This window comes from Haliotis rubra, unplaced genomic scaffold (genome assembly GCF_003918875.1).
Source record: "Haliotis rubra isolate DU_JTF1 unplaced genomic scaffold, ASM391887v1 Scf7, whole genome shotgun sequence".
Lineage (NCBI taxonomy): Eukaryota > Metazoa > Mollusca > Gastropoda > Lepetellida > Haliotidae > Haliotis > Haliotis rubra.
In genome coordinates, this window is record NW_025767412.1 from 509398 (window position 1) to 535251 (window position 25854).

Consider the following 25854-nt stretch of genomic DNA (forward strand, 5'->3'; position numbering starts at 1 on the left):
AATGATTTCTTCCAGTTAGTAAGCACCAACCTAGTATTTCACTAGAACTGTAACTATATTTGGTGTGCTGCTAAGTCCTGTCTCCCTACCTCGCTCACTCACTCACTCACTCACTCACTCACCCACAAAATCACTCACTCACTCACTCACCCATGTTTGTATTTATTGTAGGATGCTCCAGTTTGTGGTGAAGATAGGAAGCCCACAAAACAGGTTCGGGTGTAGACAGCCGGAGAACCGTAATGAGGGCATCGTTGTGGACTACTCAACTGACAACCAGATTACCTGGAACATCCTGAAGGTCATCGAACCCCAGCTGTACAACTCCACAACACAGGTAGTGGTGGTGGAACTCCCTGCGGATGCCAAGACCAACCACACCACCTTCAGATGGTGGCAGCCGCTCGGACACGGAGGTCAGTCACTGAGAGAATCACCAGCAAGCATCCATGAAGGACAACATATTTTTACAATGTGAATGAATGTGTAAGCCCAGGGCCTCCTTTCACAAAGCACTAAGGGAATCATAAGTCACTAAGGTAACCTTAGCGCAGTGTTAAAGAATGGGAGTTAAGGTTAACCTTAGTAACAGGTTGCTTTGTGAAAGGAAACCCTGGTCATGAATGAGGGACATTTATTCATCATCCTCTGATATATAGTCTAGGTTTTGGTGTATAGTTGTTGGGAAAATAGCAGAAAAAAATAGATACTGAGTAAAATTACTTGTGTGAAATGAAATAGGTTAAAAATGGAAATGTTTTTGGGACATTTGTAAATTACTCTAAGTGTGAGTCATTTTTACTGCATCTAATACAAACTATTTCCCGTGACTCTGTTGTCCATGCTTGTGTGCAGGTGTCCCCCGTGCTCAGTGGGCCCTGGACAGCGTCCTCATCGGCATCAATGACACCAGCACATTCGGCTTCCAGGACGACTTCAGCTCCATGATGCCAGACCCTCACAACTGGTTCATCGCCGACAGCGCTGTGCCCCGAATTGCCTGCAACTCTCAGGGCAACGCACTCGAGTTCAGCACAAATAATGGTAGTATCAGTTACAGGTCTCTTTTGGGAAGCTTGGTCTTGAGTTATGGTACTGACAGATTCAGAGGGTAACTGAGTGGTTCAATCATGAGTTGTGTTTGATTTTCTATATGGATCATGTGTGGCCTTTTGTGTCTCATCATGTTAATGAATAAATGCAAGACAACCAAACTAACACAACAGGATTCAAGGTGATTGCTCATCATGTGTAATTGTTACATTGGGGAATATTGTCAGAGAATATTGATGAAACAATATTCTGGAAATACGTGTCCTTTAAAGAATTACTGTCGTGTATCTTCAATTTATGCCAAGATTTATATTGAAATTGGAAAGTTAGGAGTGTGAGAAAATGGTTTATGGAGCAAACTGTGTAAGTTGTTGCTGGCTTATATGCTCCTTCGTTGGGCCCTGTTCTGCTAAGGAATCTTTTTTAACATCATCTTTGCCAAGATTGCGTTGTGGAACATGACCCTGGTAGAATTCATCATGATGTCCCTGTCATTTCAGTGACTTTATGACACCATTCATGTCACACTCTTACAGGCCTCAGGTTTGCTGAGACGTGGGACTATCACGTGACCCAATCCACGTTCCTCCAGTTCGACATTGCTATGGGCTGTGGGTCGCTGTATGGGACGCTGTACAACGTCATGTTGGAATACTCTGTGAACATGGGCAAGACCTGGCACCCCGTGGTGTCAGAATGTAAGCCCCCCAACTTTGAGTGCAGCGGCTACCATTTGAGCAGCGAGTATTCCTCTGACCAGCACATGAACTGGACGAGAGTGACTGTGTATCTGCCTCAAGGAGCTGTGTGAGTACCAGAAACTGTTCACTGACTCAAGGGTAGCCTTGATCCAAGTCTGTACTGATTGATAAGTCCATGGATGTAGAGTGATTTTAATCCTTATGGAAGTCAGGTCTGAGTAAGTGGGTAGTACATCTGGTTTTCCACAGCAGTCTATTAAAGGCAACACTTGTTCTTATTATTTATAGAATCTAGGAATTACAATTGAAAACAGTAATCACTTCCTTGGAAACTTGTGCAAGTCTGTGAATCGCAGCATTTTAAGATTTTTAAACAATTTTGAATTTTAGTTTTAAAAGAATAATTCCCTTATACAGTTTGTTTTATAAAACAAAGTGGAGCATAAAATGCATTCTACATCTCCTTTTTTAGGAAATTGATGGGAATCTTATAATCAGTTTACAACTTCGAATGTTGCTGTAATTTTTTGCTGCATCATAAAACAACATTGATTCCCGAGTGTATGACGCAGGTCTCCAGCGACGCGGTTCCGATGGTTACAGCACACGTCCAACCCGCGGGGCATGGTGTGGGCGCTGGACAACGTATACCTGGGCAGTGGATGCCCCTGGCTCTGTTCAGGCCATGGCTACTGCAATAAGGGAGAGTGTGTGTAAGTGGGCAGCCTAGTAATGCTTAGAGATGTACCGTATGGATTACATACAAGGCCAGGGCATCCATAGTTCTCTCAACTGTTCATTTGTAATCTGATTAAGCACTGTCTGCTATCCACCTCAGAGCATTGCCACATACTCAAGCTCCATCAATACTAGACTCCATCAGTATGAGAAGTGAACTTGGGACTTTCATTCAAACCCACAACACAGGCATCTGGCATTTGGCTGGTTGGTCTAAAGAAATATAGCATATATTGTGTTGTACAGGATTATTTATAATCAGTTTAATTTTTTAATTGTTTTTGATTGGTAAGTTGATGCAAAATGAGGATCTATCATTTGAAAAATCTGTTTTAGTCACATGAAAGTTGATTGGATTATTTATATTATCAAAGTGATCTTTACTTACAGCGATATATATATAACAGACAAGAAACCTATGAGGCTTACAGTTTTAGGTCAGAATACATCATACTTCATGTAAATTGATTCACAAACACCCATTGGATCAGAGCATGTGGCTATTCTTTCCTGCATCAATTGGATTTGCATTTGAAGCATTTTGAGCAATATGTTTTGAGAATGGATTCAAGGTACAAGAAATAATGGATTACCTGTGCAGTTTGAATATTGTTTGGGGTCTTGGTGAGGATTTCACTGTAGAGTAAGGAGGATGTATGATGTGATACTCATCGTCTTTCCTTGCAAGAACTATGTGGGTTTGCCTGTTTTGACATCTTTAAGATGCACCATCAATTTTGATAAGGATTTCGACTGTTAAAGCTGTTGTGAACAACACTCATTAATTGTGAGTAGATTTCATGTTCCTTAGAGGGGCGGTGGGGTAGCCTAGTGGTTAAAGCATCCGCTCGTCACGCTGAAGACATGGGTACAATGTATGAAGCCCGTTTCTGGTGTCCCCCCATATTGCTGGAATATTTCTAAACGCGGTGAAAAACCATATTCACTCACTCACTCACTCATGTTCCTTAGATGTCATGATGAATATACAATACAAACTGAGGGACTAACAAAATCGACATTTCAAACATGGAATACGGCATGTGGCTTCATTTCTTACCCCAGTACTCTTAGATGTGGGTTAGAACTGATCTTCAGCAAACCCAGAGGTGACTAACGAGACTGGGTGGCCAGGCTGATTGACATGGTTAATGCATGTCATCGTGTCCCAGTTGTGTTCATTGATGCTCATGATGTCAATCACTGGACATGTAATAAATAACATGTGATTTATAAACAGTCTAGTGTTTCTGCAATTCTCCTGTACACTCCTCACTCAGTATTTATCCAAAAGGAAGACACCTCTCTCCCAATGCTTGTACTGTTCCAGGTGTGATGCCGGCTTCTCTGAACCTTTCTGTGTACCTACAAAGCCATTACCCATGATGCTTCGTGATGACTTCAACACAGACACTGTGGATCAGTCCAAGTGGAGGGAGGTGTATGGAGGGGAGAACACTGACGTCTGCGGGAACATCGTCAGTGGTAACGCACTCACATTCCATAAGGTAAACATAGAAACTTTGAATCATTCTCTTCTTGTCTTAGGGTCCATTTGGACAAAGCAACCCTAATGCTACGATAATCATAACCCCATACTCTAACATAGATTTACGTTAGCTGTAGCGCTAAGATCGTTTTTTGCAAGTGGGCCCTTAGTCTATGAAAGAAGGAGTTATGATTATCAGTGTGCTAAGATCACGTTGAGCAAGTGACCTAGGAAGGGCATGTTATATGGATCATGTGACGGTTCATTTGTGCCTGCTTCTCGGTTCATGTGTTTCATCGACATATTGAACTGCGTGGAAAACATGAATGTGTGTGGAGAAGAAGTCAAGTTGCTGCTTATCATTCAGTTTAGCAGATCATGGTCATGAATTCAGCAGGTTAAAGATGTGAATTCAAGAGATCATGGTCATGAATTCAGCAGGTTAAAGATGTGAATTCAAGAGATCATGGTCATGAATTTAGAAAATGTGTGGAATGAAGTTTGCAAATTAAGGGAATTATTTCAGACGTGGGTTGGATGAATTCTGTGGATGAGGGTGATGAATTTAGCATATCAAAGACATTAATTCAGCATATAAGGGCATGAATTCAGCTGATTCAGGGAAGGAATTAAGTAGAATAAGGACAAGAGCCCATGATCAATGACATGAAAGGGCATCACATAGATCAATATTATCAAAATATATTTTTCATTGTTCCTGTACACCGTAATACAAAATACCATCAGTATGGGATTGATATAATCATATGGACATGTTTCAGGGATATATTTATATGGACATGTTTAAGGGATGTAATCATATGGACATGTTTAAGGGATATAACTATATGGACATGTCTAAGGGATATAGTTATATGGACATGTTTAAGGGATATATTTATATGGACATGTTTAAGGGATATATTTATATGGACATGTCTAAGGGATATATTTATATGGACATGTCTAAGGGATATATTTATATGGACATGTTTAAGGGATATATTTATATGGACATGTCTAAGGGATATATTTATATGGACATGTCTAAGGGATATATTTATATGGACATGTTTAAGGGATATATTTATATGGACATGTTTAAGGGATGTAATCATATGAACATGCTTAAGGTTGGTTGGTTTGTGTTTTGTTTAACATCACACTCAGCAATATTCCAGCTATATGGCGGCTGTCTGTAATAATCGAGTCTGGACCCAGAAAATCCAATGATCAATATGATGAGCATAGATCTATGCAATTGGGGGACATGCTTAAGTGATAGAACTGTATGGATATGTTTAAGGGATAGAATTGAATGGACATACTTAAGGGATAGAATTGTATGGACATACTTAAGTGATAGAATTGAATGGACATACTTAAGTGATAGAAATGAATAGAGATACTTAAGTGATAGAATTGTATGGACATGTTTAAGTGATAGAATTGTATGGACATACTTAAGTGATAGAAATGAATAGAGATACTTAAGTGATAGAATTGTATGGACATGTTTAAGGGATAGAATTGTATGGACATACTTATTTGATAGAATTGAATAGACATACTTAAGTGATGGAATTGTATGGACATGTTTAAGTGATAGAATTGTATGGACATGTTTAAGTGATGGAATTGTATGGACATGTTTAAGTGATAGAATTGTATGGACATGTTTAAGTGATAGAATTGTATGGACATGTTTAAGTGATGGAATTGTATGGACATGTTTAAGTGATAGAATTGTATGGACATACTTAAGTGATAGAATTGTATGGACATGTTTAAGTGATAGAATTGTATGGACATGTTTAAGTGATAGAATTGTATGAATATGTTTAAGTGATGGAATTGTATGGACATACTTAAGTGACAGAACTGTATGGATATGTTTAAGTGATAGAATTGTATGGATATGTTTACGTGATAGAATTGTATGGACATGTTTAAGTGATAGAACTGTATGGACATACTTAAGTGATGGAATTGTATGGATATGTTTAAGTGATGGAACTGTATGGACATACTTAAGTGATAGAATTGTATGGACATACTTAAGTGATGGAATTGTATGGACATACTTAAGTGATAGAATTGTATGGATATGTTTCAGTGATAGAATTGTATGGACATGTTTAAGTGATAGAATTGTATGGAAATGTTAACGTGATAGAATTGTATGGATATGTTTAAGTGATAGAATTGTATGGACATACTTAAGTGATGGAATTGTATGGACATGTTTAAGTGATAGAATTGTATGGATATGTTTACGTGATAGAATTATATGGACATACTTAAGTGATGGAATTGTATGGACATGTTTAAGTGATAGAATTGTATGGATATGTTTACATTGATAGAATTGTATGGATATGTTTAAGTTAAAAAACTGTGTGAACATACTTAAAGGTCACATGCAACCCAAAAATCAAACATAATTAAAACACAATTATCACTTATTCATGACATATAATATACATTGCTGGTTATGAAAAAACATATAAACAAAATTATAAGCGTACAATCGCAAATCAAAAGTGCAATATTGTGTACTTGGGTTTACTTCCCAAGAAACGAAGCAGCCGAGATACCGAACCCAGTCAGAGCGGGTGGGTGTGCACTCAAGTGTAACGTCTGGTTCATTTGCAGATGCCCTCACGGCTCATTGTGTGTGTATATATAGAGATGTTGGGTTTTGTAAATACATGCTCATTTTTTGTGTATAACATTTTACAATCAACAGACATCATAACATGTCATGTGTTCAAGTATCACACCTGCCTGTCTGTGTAATTACATAATGTGACAGAGACCGAACTCGGGCCATAAATCAATGCATTTTGTTTATGGTGTATAGCCTGATTGGTGTTAAGTTCAAATTGCATGTGGTCAGTGATAGCAGCTGTGTATTGAATATTGTCATTAGCAGACAGGCAGGCGGACACACAGGTGTCAATAAAACAAGACATTGAGTTTTGTCTGTGACAACGACATATCTATATCACAGTTAGAAATTCTGTCAATGCTAAATAATGACATTGCTTTCAACTATCGAACTGAGAAAGTCACTCGGTAAGAAGAGTGTGTGGTGAAATAGACAAATGAAATTATATAAACAGTTAATTTACTGTCATAACATATAAAAAGCTCACGCCTGTGAGATATCAACAAAACATTAGAAAAATAGCTCACACCAAAGCCTTCACCGAGTATTCACCGGACAACCCGCTTCCAAGCTGTGCGAACCTATTTCACTGCCCACGTGCTATGAGCGCAGCCCAGCTGTTGAAACCAGTTTTCCCCCGAAAAGTCGGGGGAAAATTAGTGAAACGTTTGAACTCCGATTTTGCGCGTTTTTTTTCATCGCGTTATTTTTCAACTTTATAAGTTGAATTTGCATTTTTGACGATTTGTTTCGGTAAGTCCATACCGAAAGGTATCAGAATCTGCAAAGTTGTGTTTTACGTTGCATGTGACCTTTAAGTGATGGAATTGTATGGACATGTTTAAGTGATATATTTATATGGCTGGTTGGTTGGTTTGCTGTTGAACGCTGCACTCAGCAATATTCTAGCAAATTGGCTGAGAGTATAATTTGGCCAACAAAGCAAGGCCAAATGATATGTGAATGATGAAGTCTGGACCAGTCAATCCAGTGATCAACAGTATACACAGCGAGCCTGACAACTCCATCCCGTAAGTTGCCTCTTGCAGTAAGCATGGGTTAAAATTCTAACCCAGATCTTCATGGGTCTATAATTGTATGGTGAGTGAGTGAGTTTAGTGTTATGCCGCACTCAGCAATATTCCAGGTATATGGTGGCTGTCTGTAAATAATTGAGTCTGGACCAGACAATCCAGTGATCAAGAGCACGAGCATCGATCTGCGCAATTGGGAACCGATGACATGTGTCAACCAAGCCAGCGAGCCTGACCTGACACCCAATCCCGTTAGTCGCCTCTTACGACAAGCATGGGTTACTGAGGGTTTATTCTAACCTGGACCTTCATGGGTTATATAAATTGTATGGACATGTTTAAGTGATATAGTAATATAGTAAGACATGACCCAAGAGGAGGGATTACATTAGTTTATTTACTGCTTGGTAATGGTATGTTATTTAGGTCATGCTTTACATGCTCAAATTAAATAAGAAACTAATTCAGTTTACTGTAAACCATCTTGAATTTTCAATGTTTTTTTGCTTTTCAAAACTGTATGATACCTTTTCCACAGTTTTGTCATTTTATTCTTACATTTCCCTTCCAAATGAAGAGCCGTGACTTTAGTAATTTCCTTGCCTGTGAAGAGTCTTGGATTGCATTGCCCATGGATGACTTCCTTGGAACTGAGTCCTACTCCAGACACAACTCTCAGTACGCCAGTTACGAACAAATCCTCAAGTGGGACGTAGCGTACTTTCTGTGATGCTGCCAGTAATCCTGAAGCAACATCTGATGACATCAAAACAGCGTACCCATTACAGAAGCTTGGGAGAAAGTCGGCAGGATATGTTGATCTCAGCTTACGACTCTTCATTTTGTCAACAACAACCTTGTTCGACCCTTCTCTACAACTAATGAAACGCTTCCGCATGGACTTTGCTAAAATATTTTGGATTATCCCAAAGGGGTGGATAAACACGTCATCATCAATTTTAAGAATAAATTTTGCTTGGGGGCAGTGTTTTTTCTTCCAGTGGAGACCCATGATATGTTTAAGAGCCAGGTTTTCCTCAAGGTCAAGAAACCCTCCTTGAATAATATCATGAAAGGTCGCAGCCTCTTTCTGAAGTTCCTCCTGTATTTTGGGATCACTAACAAGTCCTACACTAAAAACATACACAATTTTCTTTCTCCATGATGACTGGATTAGACCAAAGGTTTTTCGGAAAGTTAACCTTTGCTGAATATCATGTGGCTGAGAGTGAACAATTGTCAACAGGAAGACAGGTTTCTTGTGACATTTGGATGGGCTGAGAGTATAATTGAACTGATGCTTATTTGCAAAGGGATGCCTGGCATCATTGTCTGTGAGTGCAAATGCTCTTATTAAATCAGTTCGTAAATTGGAGTCGTGATGATTGAGCTGTACCTTTGCTTTTCTTCTCCTTTGCTTTACTTTGGGATTGTGTTCCTTTGTTTCATTCGTGATTTGTTTCTTATTTCGATTCTTCTTCTTTCTCTTTTTCAAGTCAGCCTTCAGAAGGTTCAGAAACTTGGGATGTTTTCTGTGACCACGTTTGTATGCTCTGCCATGATTTATATTTCTGTCTCTCAAATGCTTTGGGAGTTTTCTATGGATTCCATGTTGTCTAAAGGATCTACGTTGTCCAAGGGATCTCATTGAACTGTGATTATGGCTGGTAGAGGCACTGTACAGTATTATCATGATCAGTGCCCCGACCAGAGACAGCACCACGATGGTCTGTATAGCCTTTACACGCAGAACAATCATCGTCACTTAGGGCAGCAACTGTTGATAAAAACATGCAGTCGGTGAAACAGTGAATTAAGGAATGACTGAGTTTTGCTTCTATGATGCTCTGAACAGTATTTGAGTGATTGAGTGAGTGTCTGCTGGTTGGGATCGCAAACTCAAAGTGACCCAGATTGTGGACATTTTGCTCTAAACATAGTAAAGCCATGATGTCAACTAAGCAAGGCCACGTGATATGGGCATTTAAGATCATTACACTTATATCATGAGGTTCATATACATTAATGTGGCTACTTGGCCTCTTCCGGACTAATTGTATGTTTGGTGGCTAAACTTCTCTCTTGTAATTCAACTATCAAATGTTATATAATGAGGCCTGTATAGCCATCAAGCCGTTTCTGGCTATTCTATATCAAATGTTATATAATGAGGCCTGTATAAACAATAGCAATCAAATATGGATAAAATCTGTGGAAGCCGCTTTTCTGAAACTGGCTATAGCTTTACTGGCTAAGTCAAGAAGCTGCTTTTTAATGAAACTATTGCTACTGGCTAAGTCAAGCTTTTACTGGCTATTGCTTTTAGGCTAAGTCAAGCTGCTTTTAATGAAACTGGCTATAGCTTTTACTGGCTAGGTCAAGAAGCTGCTTTTAATGAAATAGCTGGCTATGTCAAGAAGCTGCTTTTAATGAAACTGGCTATAGCTTTTACTGGCTAAGTCTAGAAGCTGCTTTTAATGAAACTGGCTATAGCTTTTACTGGCTAAGTCAAGAAGCTGCTTTTAATGAAACTGGCTATAGCTTTTACTGGCTAAGTCAAGAAGCTGTTTTCCCCAATGTACTTACATCTATTATCTCCTTATGGTTATATGATATAGCAACTCAAACATGACATGCAGAGATTTTGAATTTTTATAAAGGTACCACTTAATGTATATTCGAATCTGAACTTGAAAACTATTTGACATATATCCCTTCTCCTTGGCTCTTAAATTCCTCTTGTTTAGAACTTTATGTCATTAGGCAGGTGGCACAAAATTCCACTAAAAGATAGAATATGTAAAGCTCTGCGACATGTGTGATGTTGGCGATGAATTTCATACATGTATTCTTAACTGTATATTTGTACCTCTCATGCCGAGTATCCCGGCCTGATGTAGTAAAAGATCAGTTCTGTTCTGGCTATACAGTGCTAGCCCACTGAGATACCTGCAGTTTAACTTGGATTCTTGAACAATTATCTGACTCAGAGTTGACCTGTCCTTGTTTTATCCCTTTAATGCCATGTGCCATTCAGTGTAAAACAAGTTACTGTGAAGTAGTACATCTCTTAATGTCTTTCGGTATGATGTAACCAGGGATCAAACCACAGATACATGCTCCCTGAGTAGACACTCTAGCCACTACACCACCAGTGTTCCTTACAAACTACGACTATCAGAATGAAGAATAAACTAGTTGATTTTGTTCCTAAAACTTCAGTCTCACCAGGCGTTGTTTTGATCAAGAAAAGACACCCACAAATGTACCAACATAGTTGCATGGTTTTTCTGCTTTTCACAAAAAATATTATTTCAGGCACAAAAGTTTTGCATTGTTTTCTCCTCAAAAGTTTACTTATTGTTTAATTTTATTTCATTTACTTTGCATCGGCATATTTGTTGGATTGACTTAATGTGTAGTTTATAGTTCAGGTGTCATAAATATTTCTTTAAAAGGTCTAAAACTTTTTAATAGTTTGAGAGTTTTGTTTAACCATTACATCTAAATGCTACTGTGGAACAAGTTCCTCATTGTCATTTATCATGATGGTTTGGAAATAAATCTGATTTTAAAGGAAATATATTTGGCTATTCATTTCAAAAGTCCAATGTACTGTTGAATGTGTAGACATTTTAATGTTTACATCGTACTAAGTAAAGCATTAGTTATTCATAATGACTTTTGTATTTCTTGTATTTCTATTTTTAATCTTAATTTTTTCTAAATTTTACTTTTAAAATATCAGTAAAATTTGTGATGCAGGGAATTGCATGGCATATAGGTATGTTCACAAAATTAAGTTTTGTTCTTTACCTGAAGAGAATTTCCTATAATAAAATGTCTTGACGTACACTAACAAATATTACTAAGAGGCATGTCAGAAAGGTCCTTGAAATGGAAACATAGAAAATGCAATGATGACACATACCTCGCATCCACTCTGGGAGAATGTGTTTCTGTATCCTGGGAGGCTATAATGGCTATATCACCTGGTTGTGTCTTAACCTGCTGTTGATCAGGTTATAAATGGCTATATCAGCTACAAGTGTCCAGCCTTCTGACTAACACATTGTAAGCTATCTTGTTAGTGGTAAATAGTTATTCATTACAAATACACAGGCATCAATATACAATTATGATTCAATCAATTACACATGTTTCCCTATAGATTATTTCCTTTGTAACTGAATATATTTGGCCAATACATGCAGGGGTACTGTTTAAGTTGTTGAGCACTGAGGTGGTATGAATAGTGAGACATGATGGACAATATCGACCATGGGAACAGCTGACGTCCATGCACCAGGCTGCCTTTAGTCTCACTTTGCCATCAGCTGTTTGTTGTTGTGACTGTTGTTATCAATCATATATCACCAACTGACTGCATATTTTGTGTATCCTATTTCAGATCAGACTAGGTCTTAGTTAAGGCTCAAGATAATGTTTTTAGCCCTTGAATATTAAATATATTGATTCAATATATAAAATAGATTATGTTATATTGAATAGCTTTTATTCCAATTGGGGTTAATATTTTAAAGTTATTCAATATATTTTCACTGTCTTGGTTCATTGTCTGAGTATCTTTGCAATAATAAGTTGATATTTTGTCATTTAAACAATTCTGCTCAAAATGGTGAACATTTCATGTGACCACTGATTTGTGTGTGTTCATGAGAAACATGTTGCCTTAACCTATGAGAGTGATGTTCATGTCTCATGAATGTGTTCATGTTTAAGCATGTGTGATGTCTGCATTTGATCTGTGAATAAAGATCTGTTAAAATAGGTATGCAAGTTACAAAAGATAAACTTGGTCATGGTACACAATGCTGTTGTACAAGTGGGATTTGGGAAATGTTCACGTGTTTGTTTGCTTGCCAACCAATCACATAATTTGTGATTTTAATGCTAAATCAAATCTGTTTTGGTAGAAAAACGAGATTAAATATTCTTTGGGTGTGACATTATGTATTTTAAAACAATGAAATTTGTTTTCATCCTTTAAAATATTAAATATTGTTATTATTAGGTAGCTAGCTGATTTCTTGTGAACCCTCACATATTTTAGGAGTATCCTCATTACCATTGTTTCAGTAAATGTTTGACTGGCATTTCTTAGAAGTTGACATATGACGAATTAGATACAATTTATGGATAGCAACTTCTTTCATATACTATTATGTGTTATAGATTGTTATACCATTATCAAACAAGACTCAGTCTCAAATAGTGGGGGGCATGGGGTAGCCTAATGGTTAAAGCGTTCGCTCGTCATGCCGAAGACCCATGTTCGATTCCACACATGGGTACAATGTGTGAAGCCCATATTGCTGGAATATTGCTAACCCGGCTCTATACTCACTCACTCAAATAGTGGAGTAAAGATCGATACAGAAACAACACTGTAGTAAAGTCTTTGATTGGTGTTTAGGAGTGATACACATACAAGGAAGAATGTCGGATGGTCAACATCTCTGTTGTGGGGAACACTTTATGACATTTACTGATATACAAGAATACCAGCAAGAATATACTCCAAAACATGTTCCCTATAATTAAGAATAATTTTTCCTCTTTTTGAAAGTATAATGTTTTAGTAAAGAAGTTGTGATCAATAGATTGTGTCTATTCTTCTTCCCTATAACAAAGTTGATATCCAATGATTTTCCCATTTTTGAAACACTAATAGTTAAGTAAAGAAGTAAATTGTGTCTTATCTTGTTCCCTATAATAAAAAAAATGATATCCAAAGATTTTCCGCTTTTTGAAACTCTAGTAGTTTAGTAAAGAGGTTGCTTTCAATATATTGTGTCTAATCTTGTTCCCCATAATAACAAAGTTGTTATCAATAAATTCTCTCCACTTTTTAAAGTGTAATATACTCTTCTAAAAGGAAACTTGACATGCTGTTTTGGAGTTTATTTACTGAGTACATAGAACTGATTCAAACATGACATCATTGCTCAGTTACAGTAAAATCATCACTTTACTAATTTCCAAAACATGATTATCCAGAAAGTGTTTGATAAAACCACATAGGGCTATTAAAGCCACTTGGTCAGAGTAATATGTCAGTATCTGGTGTGACCACCATGAACATCGATAACAGCTTGGCAGCGGTGACCCATAGAAGAAAGGAGATGCCGAATGCTGTCTTGAGGAATGTTTTGATACACTTGCTGACATGCTGTGTGCAGTTCTTGTAATGTCTGAGGTGGCGGATTACGCTGGTGCAAGTGTCGGTCAAGAGTATCCCATAGATGTTCAATGGGTGACAAATCCGGTGATCGAGAAGGCCAAGGTAACAACTGAACATTGTCTTGCTGGAGGAAGACCTGTCAAACACGTGCAATGAGAGGTTGAGCATTATCATGCTCCAAAGTTCACGTTGATGTAGGGAATGACATGACGTTGAACTGGTCTTCTGGCAAAAAGTCTGGCTTTCCATAGCCAATTGCGCACTGTCTGGACGGAGATTCGGCGCAGTCCAGGGATTTGGATTGTTGTGGATGATGCAGCCGTGGTGTTTGAACGAAAATGTCTCAACTGGATGTAGCGATCCTGGGCGGCATTGGTAATTCCAGGTCGACCTGACCTGGGTCTGTCATTAACACTCCCAGTATTTTTGTATAGGGTCTATAGATTTAAGATGGTCTGTCTTGACACGCTGAAGTGCCTTGCCACATCATACTGCGATGTCCGTCCTTGTAAACAGCCGATGACGTTGTGTCGTTGAGCTTCTGTCAGTCTTTTCATTCTCTTGTCGTTTATAGTTGCTTAAAGCAATGCATGTGGAGTACCATTGATGTGGCTTTTTAAAGCCTACAGTCATGGGCTTCAGCTCAGGGTGATACACAATTTCATGATGCTTGTGCATTTCATGTAGGGTGCGTTTTAGCAATTCACTACAGACGTGAGTGTAATGTTACGTTTTTCTTAAACGTTTCTTTTTTTTCAAGCGTTTTGTCGTTAGCAACCATTCTCCTGCTGGGGTTCAGTATGGATTGGTTTGTGTCAAATATTTTCCTAAAATTCAAATTTGTCCTATGTCAAGTTTTTTTTTTAATAGTATATTTAGCAAAGAGTTTTGTTATCAACATATTATGTCTAATCTTGTTCCCTTCAATAACAATATTGTTATCCCCAAATTTTCCACTTTTTGACACTATAATTTGTTAGTAAAGAGGAGGGACGGTGGGGTAGCCTAGTGGTTAAAAGCGTTGGCTCGTCACGCCGAAGACCCGGGTTCGAATCCCCACATGGGTACAATGTGTGAAGCCCATTTCTGGTATCCCCTGCCGTGATGTTGCTGGAATATTGCTAAAAGCGGCGTAAAACCAAACTCAGTCAGTCAGTAGTAAAGAGGATGTTATTAATAGATTGTGTAATCTTGTTCCCTCTAATACCAAAGTTGACATAATTTTAAAACTATAATAGTTTAGTTAAGATGTTGTTATCAGTTGAACCTGTCTGCTCTCCTCAGTTCTGTTTATGGATGTTTATACTTCCAGGGTCAACTGAGAATGGCTGTGACAAGAGATATTGATACGTCCATGCTCACTACTGCAGAATTCTATTTCCGATATGGCTGTGAAGGCAAGTTGTTTGATTGGCCGAGGACACACAGTGTTCTGCTGCAGTATTCCACCAATGGCGGCATCACCTGGAAACTCCTCAAGGAACTCCATTACCGCAATACAAGTGGTGTAAGGTAAGGGTGTGTCCTTCAAAATAATAAAGTTTTAAAATTATATTTTGGAAATGGCAGAAAAATGTGTTTTGTCAAGTTAGAATAATTATCCACAATTGGATGAAGTTTTCTTGGCAGGTTATTGTTCTCAACACTGACAGCATGACTTGTTGGTCATTCTATCTCTCATCAGTTTGTCACATCTTATAATATAAATGGGGTGACATATAGCTAGAATATTGCTGACTGACTTATTAAACAGTATTCATTGACTATATACTGATAAAAGGTTCACTTCAAGGTCAAATGACTTTACTGGGTTCAAATTCTATGTATTTTGGTCTAACTCTATGGTCTAGTGGATGCTATTGGTGTAACAATACTCAATGTATTGTATCACTATATGAGGCTCACGATACAATATACAGACTTACAAATCCTGTATCACAATACATACCAATCACTACATTAGATGTTATATTCATGTAAAAACATTCAAACAATAATTGATAATGATCAGTTTATGCAGATTCTCATCTGAATCTACAGAATCTGCACATTGCTCCCAGTCTTATATGTTTCTGCCAACAATAGCCCATCTTCACTATCTGAAATTTAAAACAAATTATTTAGGACTGTGATTCACATGCAAAAAGGGAGAGAAATATGAATTCATCGAATAAAAGTACTACATTGGGATACAAATTGTATACCTCTAATGGATACCCATATTGGTAGGCTCATATGACAAGCTTGAAGTGCTTGGGGCCCATTCAAACCTTTTAACATATCCTTCATCAGGACATAATTTTGTGAATGCCAATATTTCAGTGGTGTCAACCTCCAGCCTTTCATGTACTTCACAATATCACTTTCAACATCATACGTTATAAATACTCTACAATATTATTCTCACCCTCCCACCCCAGTTACTTCACAATATCGCTTCCCATGAGCGCCAAGATGAATGCAACAAGATTCCGGTTCTGGCAGCCAGAGAATGCAGGTCAGTTTTCATAGTGATGCATAGCTGATAATTCCCAAATACACAGAGACGATAATTATTATCCCCCGCCGCGCGTTTAGCGTAAAGTGGGGATATAGTATTAGGCTCCGTCCTTCCGTCTGTACGTACGTATGAATGTACGAATTGGAATATCTTAAGAACCGTTGACTGGATTCTTTTCATATTTGGTACCTAGGTTCATCACAGTAAAAGAAAGGTCCCAGTCAGGTTTGGTGACCTTGACCTTCATTTCAAGGTCACAAGGGGACTTTAACGTTTTACCCTTTTCAGCAAGATATCTCAAGAACCATTCTCTGGATTTTCTTCATATTCAACACCAAGCTTTATCTAGGGAAGGCGCAGGGCCCAGTTGATTTTGGTGACCTTCACCTAATTTTCAAGGTCATGGCGGCACTTTGAAGATTTCAGGATGTTAAGCTGCATGTTAAGCTTGTCAGCAAAATACCTCAAGAACTGTTAACTGGATTTTCTTCATATTCGACATCAAGCTTCATCGAGGGAAGGTGCAGGGCCCAGTTGATTTTGGTGACCTTCACTTAATTTTCAAGGTCAGGGTGACTTTAAAGACTTCAGCATGTTAACCTGCATGTAAAGATTGTCAGCGAGTCTAGATATCTCATGAACCCATTCACTGGACTTTCTTCATATTAGACACCAAGCTTCATCTAGGGAAGGTGCAAGTTCCAGTCGATTTTGGTGACCTACCGGTACTAATAATTTTCAAGGTCACGGCGACACTTTGAAGATTTCAGCATGTTACACTGCATGTTAAGATTGTCAGCGAGATATCTCAAGAACAGTTCACTGGATTTTCTTCATAGACTTTCAAGACTTCCCTTGAATGTTTGTCAATAAGCAATTTCTTTATTACTATTTTTGCATATTTCATACACTAAGACATTCATGTCAAGGTCAAAGTGAGTCTTGAAAATATTTGTGTGTTTGAACAACTACAGAGCAAGATATCAAGAGAGGTTGACTGGTCATGTTTTTGTTGACATTTAACTTCATCTTAAATCACGACCTTCATTTTCATTACTTTTTAAGTTTGATTTGATAATTTGTGGCGGGGGATTATGTCACCTTAGTGACAATGCTTGTCTCTTATATTCTTCAGTACACAATGTCCTTTCTTTTGTATGATGTCTATTTTTTTTGGATTTGACATTTATCAGTAATATTTATTAATTTGTTCATAACATGTGATGGTTATTGAACACTTTTACACTTCATATCAACTGATGTATTTCCTGACTGAATGTCCCCCATTAGACTCTCTTGAATCGTAAGGACTTCCATCTCATCATAATATGCAGAAAATCATCTTCTTCAGCTAAAAATTATGTTAACTGTCATCTGATTCAAACAAATATATTCCCTTATTTGAAAGATGAGGCTATTTTGAATACAGTAGACCTATGTTGAATTCTCATTCACAGGAATGATTTTGATTGTATTTTATTTCAACTTCCTAAATGGAGTGGTTTAGGGAATTTCTCACAACAGAGCATGGGACACCAGAAATGGCATTCACCCATTTGGGGAATCGAACCAGCGTCTTCAATATGACAAGCAAATGCTTTAACCACTAGGCTACCCCACCACCCCTCAATAGAGTAGAAATGTAATGCATAGGAAATTGGAGTGATGTCTGCGATGAGGTGTTGGTGATGAGGTGATGCTGTGTGGGTTCCAGGTGAGATGCAGATGACTTGGTCAGTGGACAATCTATTTATTGGCACTATGCCAATGAATCCCGGGTTCTCTGTACGATGACTTTGACAGTGGAGAAACAGACCAAGAGGGCTGGATGTTTGTAAACAATGGACGTGTCGGGCAGTACTGTCAGTTTAATACAGGGTAAGTGTTCTTTTGGAAGAAGATTAAATAATTTCTCGTAACATGGTGTGTTTATTGAATGATTATCTATTGTATAAGATGGATCCAAGGTCCTGTTGAATCTGGGTCCATGATGATCTCTGCTATGTCCTTTGAATCTAGGGACACCTTGTGTCAGGGGTGGAAATAACCAATTGCCCGACGCCTGAGTCCAGTGTTTTTTTCTGTCGGGCAAGCAAATTTGTATATCACACTATACCGGTGTCCAGTTGATATTCCAATGTTAATTATGTTGTTTATTTAAAAAAATCAACAAGAAAATGGCCGGTATAGTGGAAAAATTATCAGGGCAAGTGGTTTTACATGTGCCACTGTACTGGAGTACACTAGCAATTTTAAAGTTATTTTATAAAGTAAAATTACTTTATGGCTTCATGTTGTATTTGATACCCACTGTGGTGACGTGATCATAGCAGTTAAAGATACCAACGCTAATGACGTAATGATAGTACAAAGCACCAATAGCCATGGCAGTGAAATAAGCAAACCGGTGAAATTTGCCAGCTTTAATAAGGTGTTGAAAGCAGTCAAGATACCAATGTCATGAAAGTGATGGTAGAAATAAATGATACCAATGTCCGTAGTGAGTAAAAGAATGAGTTTGGTTTTACTCCGCTTTTAGCAATATTCCAGCAATATCACGGCGGAAATGGGCTTCACACATTGTACCCATGCGGAGAATCGAACCCGGGTCTTCGGAGTGACGAGCGAATGCTTTAACCACTAGGCTACCCCACCGCCCCCCAATGTCAGTAAGATGATGGCAGATGTAAAACTTGCCATTGTCAGTAATGGGATGGCAGACGTTAAATATACCGATGTAAATCCTCTACATATGTTCTTGTACTTACCTAATAATTGACTATTCCCATGTTTGATGTGTTGACTCTCCCCAGGACAGATACATCATCATCTGGTGAGTCCGCCCTTGTGTTCCGGAGGTCAGCTGGAGGAGAGTTATCTGCTGTTACATGTGACCTTGACATTGGACCAATGTCAGTTCTACAGTTTGATGTAAGATTAATGCTATGCAGTATTTTTTGCTGGTAGGGTGACTTTTGCCAAAGTTTCACCATTATTGTAATACTGTTGCACACATTTTTGCAACATTGCAAAGAATTGTGATTCTTATATTTTATTGCTTTTTTTTGTACATGATTGAAAAACAAATATGTCCCAATTTCTTGTTTTAAGAGAGTTAAAATGAGGCAGGCTTATTTAAGATCATGGTTAGTTAGGTTAATGGAGAGGTAAGTATTTGTTATATATAGAAAACACAGATTCTTGACATTGTATTTCATCTTTTAAAGTATGTGCAATAACAAGTTATGGTTTGAAAAGATATTGATACATTACCTTCAGAACATGAACATAAGCTACAGGGGCGGATACAGCTTTTTGAGAAAGGGGGGGTGCACACTATTGAGAAAAGGGAGGGGGCACACTTCATTTTCACCCGAGTTTCAATGGTCATTTAATAAACTTTCAAGAGAAAAGGGGGGTCGCGCACCCCTGCGCCCCACTCTGGATCCGCCCATGAGCTATAGCAAGGCATAGCTCAATTGAATGTTCATCCCTGGTGTCTACAGTGTAAAACTCAACTCTGTCACAGGAGATCCAAATGAAATAGTGCATTACCAGAGTAATGTATAGAATATGGGAGTGGACGAGTGTGTCAAATTGACACAAGTGAAAAGACACAAGTGAAACAGGTCTTTGACCTTTACAATTTTTGGGGAAGCTTGGGTTGGTGTTGACAAACCTAGTAAGACGACTGTTGTAGACTGTTGTACCTTGACGAATTGTCAGCCATAGACAATAGTAACGGTAGGTGTCTTGTGTAGTGACATGGTGTGTTTGTGTCCCCAGATCAATGTTGGCTGCGGTTCCGAGGCCACCAACAAGTACCCTGTCAGGCTGGAATACTCATCTGATCGAGGGAAAACATGGGCGCCTGTTGTACCCAACTGTGCCGAGGTGTCAAGTGTCCGATGTTTCGACAGCACGTTACCACAGACTGTGTACTATGGCGGTACATCACCAAACTGGCGACGGATTGTAGTGCCTCTAAATAATCTTCTTGTGTGTGGGTAGGTATATTGATAGATGCCTCCATTGCTTGATTTGATATATGGCTGCTTGTCATGAGAGTGAGTGAATGAGTGAGATCGGTTTAACACCGCAGTAGAGCCTGTAGGTCTCGCGTGGCGCTACTCCTGGTACTAAGCTGGTTCCTGGTTCCCTTTCGTGCTCCAACTGTAAGTTCGCTGGGCTACCCTGGTACTAAGCTGGTTCCTGGTTCCCTTTGCGTGCTCCAACTTGCGAGATGGGGCCCCAGCTTACTTCCAGTACCAGATTTCTGGTGACAAGCATATATTCAAGAACCATTCCTGGTTCCAAAATGCAACGAGTGACTTTACAAGACCGGACCGAGTGTACTTTGTTGTCACCGGGAGTACTAAGGTCTCGCGAAGTGCTGTGACCTACTTGTGGGTCCTATTCTCAGTATTTTATATGTATCAAAGTATGTCAGCTCAACATGGGAAGAAAGCACAAAGGGATACAAGTTTCAGACGTTTACCACTTGGGAGACTCACAGGAATTGATATTGTGCTGACGATTAAGGAATGTATGGACAAGTATGTTTCAAACACACCATCATAGGATTTGGGTGTGCCCAAGGGATGCAACTCTTGTCTTTAGAGTGAGTGAGTGAGTGAGTTTAGTTTTATGCCGCACTCAGCAATATTCCAGCTATATGGCGGCGGCGGTCTGTAAATAATCGAGTCTGGACCAGACAATCCAGTGATCAACTGCATGAGCATCGATCTGCGCAATTGGGAACCGATGACATGTGTCAACCAAGCCAGCGAGGCTGACCACTCGATCCCGTTAGTCGCCTCTTACGACAAACATGGGTTACTGAAGGTTCATTCTAACCCGGACCTTCACGGGTTCTTGTCTTTAGAGCCAACTAATGAAACCATGACTAAGTGCAACCAAATGGTTGATGCTAACAACATTAACCATGAATTCATTTCAATATGTACAATATGTTGACACAAGAATTTTGATGCATCCATATATTGATATGTGACATAGACCTGTCATGACACCCTACTCTGTTTCAGCCTGCTGTTAAGTGAAAGTGTATAATGACCATGTTTCAGGGCAATGAGATTCCGCTGGTACCAAGGTGCAGTACCTGAGTACGACTTTGCCCCCGAGTGGGCGATAGACAACGTGTACATCGGCATGGCCTGCATCGACCACTGTAACGGGCATGGGTTCTGTGTGAATGGCATGGTGTGCATGTGCGACGAGGGCTACTCGGGGGAGAGGTGTGTGGCGGAGGGACACAAACCCACGTATCTGAAGGAGGACTTCAACCCACCCCGGGTCATCTCCCTGCTGCCCCAGAGGGGGGACGTGTCGCAGTCCAACGTCCTGGATGGTATGTGTCACACTCCCAAATACACAAGACAATCAAGCAGATCAATATGCTTCTTGTCAAATGGATGTTTGTCATTTAGGTCATGTAAATTCTCATTAAATGTATATTGTAGTTCAAGGAACAAAGATCTGAAGAATACATGTTATGGCTCACGTCAGACCAGTCTTTCATCCTACCAGTCAGAGTGTTAAATTGGGAATGTCAGAGCACAGTTTGTTAATCATGCAACTTTATATATATTCCTAACGACAGTTACTCCTTGTAGGACTGTTTCTGTGCAAATTATCATCCACTTAAAGCGTCTCACTTCTAGACGATAAACTTATGCAAAGGAAGAGACTTCCAAAGCCCATGTGAAGTACTGCCATACATTTATTAGACAATTAATTTTCTTTTGTTCACTTTCAAGTTTTGATATTTTTTAAACCATATTCTGCAATGGAAGTTCACCTTAATGAGGCGTCCTCATATTATCTTTGTTTAGAAGGAACATGAAATAAGACCTGATTTTATTGACATTGGTCCAAGGACTATATTCCAGTCATGCTCTTCTTGCTAGTAATATGTATGTGGATTCGTCAGCTGTGATTGGAAGTGCAGTTTGCATGAAATATCAGGGACTCAAATACTTGACAGCGGAATTAGATGGAAGTCCTTTTGGATTTGGATGTATGGAATAACACTTATACATAATGAAAAGATAGGGGTACATGACTTAATGGATAAAGTGACTTGGGTTTAATGGCACCTTGAACAGTGTTCCAGTTACTTCACGAGGTGTCGCCTGGGAAGAAAGCAGAGGTGGCGCAGGCATATATCTCTTTGGTGACTGTATGGGGTACTCACAAAACTAGAAACATAATCAGGAACAGGAATGGGAACCCACAGTTATGGCTTCACCGTGGGACGCCACTCTACACAGAGAATTTGACTGTACCAACCACAACCTTTGTTGGTTGGTTTATTGTTTAAATAATTGAGTCTAGACCAGACAATCCAGCAACTGACATCATGAGTGTCGATCTACGCAGTTGGGATACGATGACATGTGTCAACCAAGTCAGCAAGCCTGACCACCTTATCCTGTTAGTCGCTCCTTATGACAAGCGGATCAAGGGTGTTGGCAGTTCTATAAGCCTAATGGTATCACAGGATTATTCTGGACACATAGGATGTGTTTGCGAAACTCTGACTTGAATTATCACATTTTGTTGATGGCTGAATGTAACAACTGAGTGTAACTGTTTGTGTGCTCTTCCAGCTAGCCAGCAACTGGACCAGGACCGGTGGTCAGTGTGGAGTGGAGGCAGACCCTCTGACCACTGTGGGAATCTCTTCACCGAGCCCAGTCTGCACTATGGTAACACTGGCGACAGAGTGCTGGCCACCACGGAGATGGATCTCTCTCGAGTCAGGTCAGTACACAGTGATTAGTGGATGGTTACTATGGTAACACTGGCGACAGAGTGCAGGCCACCACGGAGATGGATCTCTCTCGAGTCAGGTCAGTACACAGTGATTAGTGGATGGTTACTATGGTAACACTGGCGACAGAGTGCTGGCCACCACGGAGATGGATCTCTCTCGAGTCAGGTCAGTACACAGTGATTAGCGGATGGTTACTATGGAAACACTGGCAACAGAGTGCTGGCCACCACAGAGATGGATCTCTCTCGAGTCAGGTCAGTACACAGTGATTACTGGATGGTTACTATGGAAACACTGGCGACAGATTGCTGGCTACCACGGAGATGGATCTCTCCCAAGTCAGGTCAGTACACTGTGATTACTGGATGGTTACTATGGAAACACTGGCGACAGATTGCTGGCTACCACGGAGATGGATCTCTCCCGAGTCAGGTCAGTGCACAGTGATTAGTGGATGGTTACTATGGTAACACCGGTGACAGAGTGCTGGTTACCACGGAGATGGATCTCTCCTGAGTCAGGTCAGTACACAGTGATAAGTGGATGGTTAGTAAGGTAACCAAGGCTACAGGGTGCTTGTTACCATGGGGAATGGAACTTTCCAATTCATGTCAGTAAACAGTGATTGGTTGATTGTTACTGTAGGCTATCACTTGAAGAGATTTATGTTGATCATGAAACATAAGACTTGTTATTTTTTCTTATCCTGACTCATGATCTTTTGCTGATCTCCCTTTCCCTTTCGAATGGTAGTGGAACACTTGAAAACCTAGAAGTTCCCCAAGCGTACGTAAAAATACACTCACCCACGAGTTACCTCCCTTTTGCTCTCTCTCATGCAAACAGTCATGTGACCAGCCTTACTTGTTACTCTCTCCCTTTTCGCCAAAGTGGATGGTTGGGCGAGCATTGGAGTCCCATATACGGCATTATATCCTTTTTATTTAGGTCCTATTCTTCAAAATTACGCTGTGTATGGATTTGGCAATAACTACTTTTTATTATATGTAAACATTTTGTAAAAATTATTTGTATTTGTGTCATAATTTCATCGTTATGTAACTTTGTTTACATTTCATGAAATCTTGCAGTGTTTGCAGGCACAGGTTATCCGTGGCTGATCCTCACCCTGAATGCCCTTTGTGCATAAAACCATGTTCTTCCAGCTTGCGCTGTACTTATTGTGTTGATTTATCAAATCTACAGTTTAATCAATATTTGTCTTATATCTATAGACGTGCTAGCATTACGCAGATCTACTCGTAACCTGTATGATGACAAGTGGCTGAAGTTTGAGACTTATGCAAGGCGGAAAGGCTTCATTGCGATAAAAGCTACTCATCCTCAAGTGGCGGAATACCTGTGTCATCTTAGACAGACCAGACATCTGAAAGGTTCGACATTATCTACACACCTCGCTGCCATCAGTACAGTGATTACCATGAAAACAGGCATCAAGTTGACGAAAGTACCAAAATTACTTGCTCTGCTGAGATCTTTCAAACTGGAGGACCACCAAAAGAAGTTCAGAGCTCCGGCCTGGGATCTGAATGTAATTCTACATCATCTTACGAGTGATGCCTACGAACCTCTAGACCAGACTACCTTCGAGCTGCTGACACAGAAGACTCTGTTCCTGCTTGCGCTAGCCACGGCAGCTCGAATATCAGAGATGCATGTGCTGGACTTTGGTCGAACCAGATTCGACACGGTGCAACATGCTGCAGTTCATCTAGAACAACTAACTGGGACTTCATTTCCAAGAACCAACTACCTGGCCAGCCAGATAGACAGTTCCACGTACCAGCACTATCTACAATCCTCGGACCAGAGGATATAGAGGACCCATACTTGTGTCCGGTCAGAGCCCTGAAGATATATCTTCAAAAGACTAAGACAAGGAGACGAAAATTCATCCCACTATCCACAAAGACATCAGCAGAAGTTTCAAGAACGACGATATCGTTCTGGATGAGAGCTGTCATATTGAGAGCCTATAAAGCAGCAGGACTAGAACCTCCTAGAGCTTCCAACCCACATGAATTCAGAGCACTGGCGTCAACACTGGCTTTGCATGGAAATTGCTCTATACCAACAATTATGGAGGGCTGCTTTTGGAAGTCGGACACGGTGTTTGCCAACCACTACTTCCGAGACATAGCCACTGAAGACGTCTCAGGCATTCACCAATTTGGGCCTGTCGTAGCACAGCAACTAACGGTTCCTCAAAGGCGCCGAGTCGGAAAATCTCACCCTTTATCACGTTGACTTGTTGATAACTTTTACTGAGGAAAAGTATTAGTTTGAAAGTCTATATGCGCACAGTCTAACACAGGCTAGCATGAGTGATTAAAGATCCTGTATGGGTAAAGATCTTATCTGTACGTGAAGGGGTCGCAACTCATTTATGATAAAGATCTTATCATAATCTATGGGTTGTTATAAGATATCTAGTAATAAGAAGATACTAGTTCTGCCACATGAATTAACATGATTCAACTTGTCTGAGACTGAAGTAAGACAAGAAAGTGGTCCCCCCCCGAGTTATAACGGAAGTTGGAAGAATACGATCACGGAAATGCAGTTTCGCAGTTCCCTTGGGAAGGATACAGGACGTATCTAAGGACAGCTGATGAATCCACGAAGTGGCTTGACCCACCACCA

General features: G+C 39.6%; 2 protein-coding genes across 2 annotated transcripts in view; one reads left to right on the top strand and one right to left on the bottom strand.

Annotated features, from left to right (window-relative positions):
• The window catches only part of LOC124258636 (reelin-like), an 82458-nt gene that overhangs the window by 29030 nt on the left and 27574 nt on the right, over positions 1-25854 (top strand). Inside the window, 13 exon segments of the mRNA XM_046692707.1 lie at positions 172-416; positions 856-1044; positions 1590-1860; positions 2327-2467; positions 3823-4000; positions 15204-15403; positions 16312-16388; positions 18106-18173; positions 18175-18269; positions 19205-19322; positions 20178-20398; positions 21479-21762; positions 23024-23177. Of these exon segments, the coding sequence (XP_046548663.1) occupies positions 172-416; positions 856-1044; positions 1590-1860; positions 2327-2467; positions 3823-4000; positions 15204-15403; positions 16312-16388; positions 18106-18173; positions 18175-18269; positions 19205-19322; positions 20178-20398; positions 21479-21762; positions 23024-23177 (2241 nt within the window).
• LOC124258641 (beta-1,3-galactosyltransferase 9-like) lies at positions 8064-11768 on the bottom strand. Its single transcript, XM_046692711.1, has 2 exons — positions 11618-11768; positions 8064-9463 (listed from the first exon to the last, which is right to left on the bottom strand). The coding sequence occupies exon 2, from the start codon at positions 9443-9445 to the stop codon at positions 8156-8158; it is 1290 nt and encodes a 429-aa protein (XP_046548667.1). The 5' UTR covers positions 9446-9463; positions 11618-11768; the 3' UTR covers positions 8064-8155.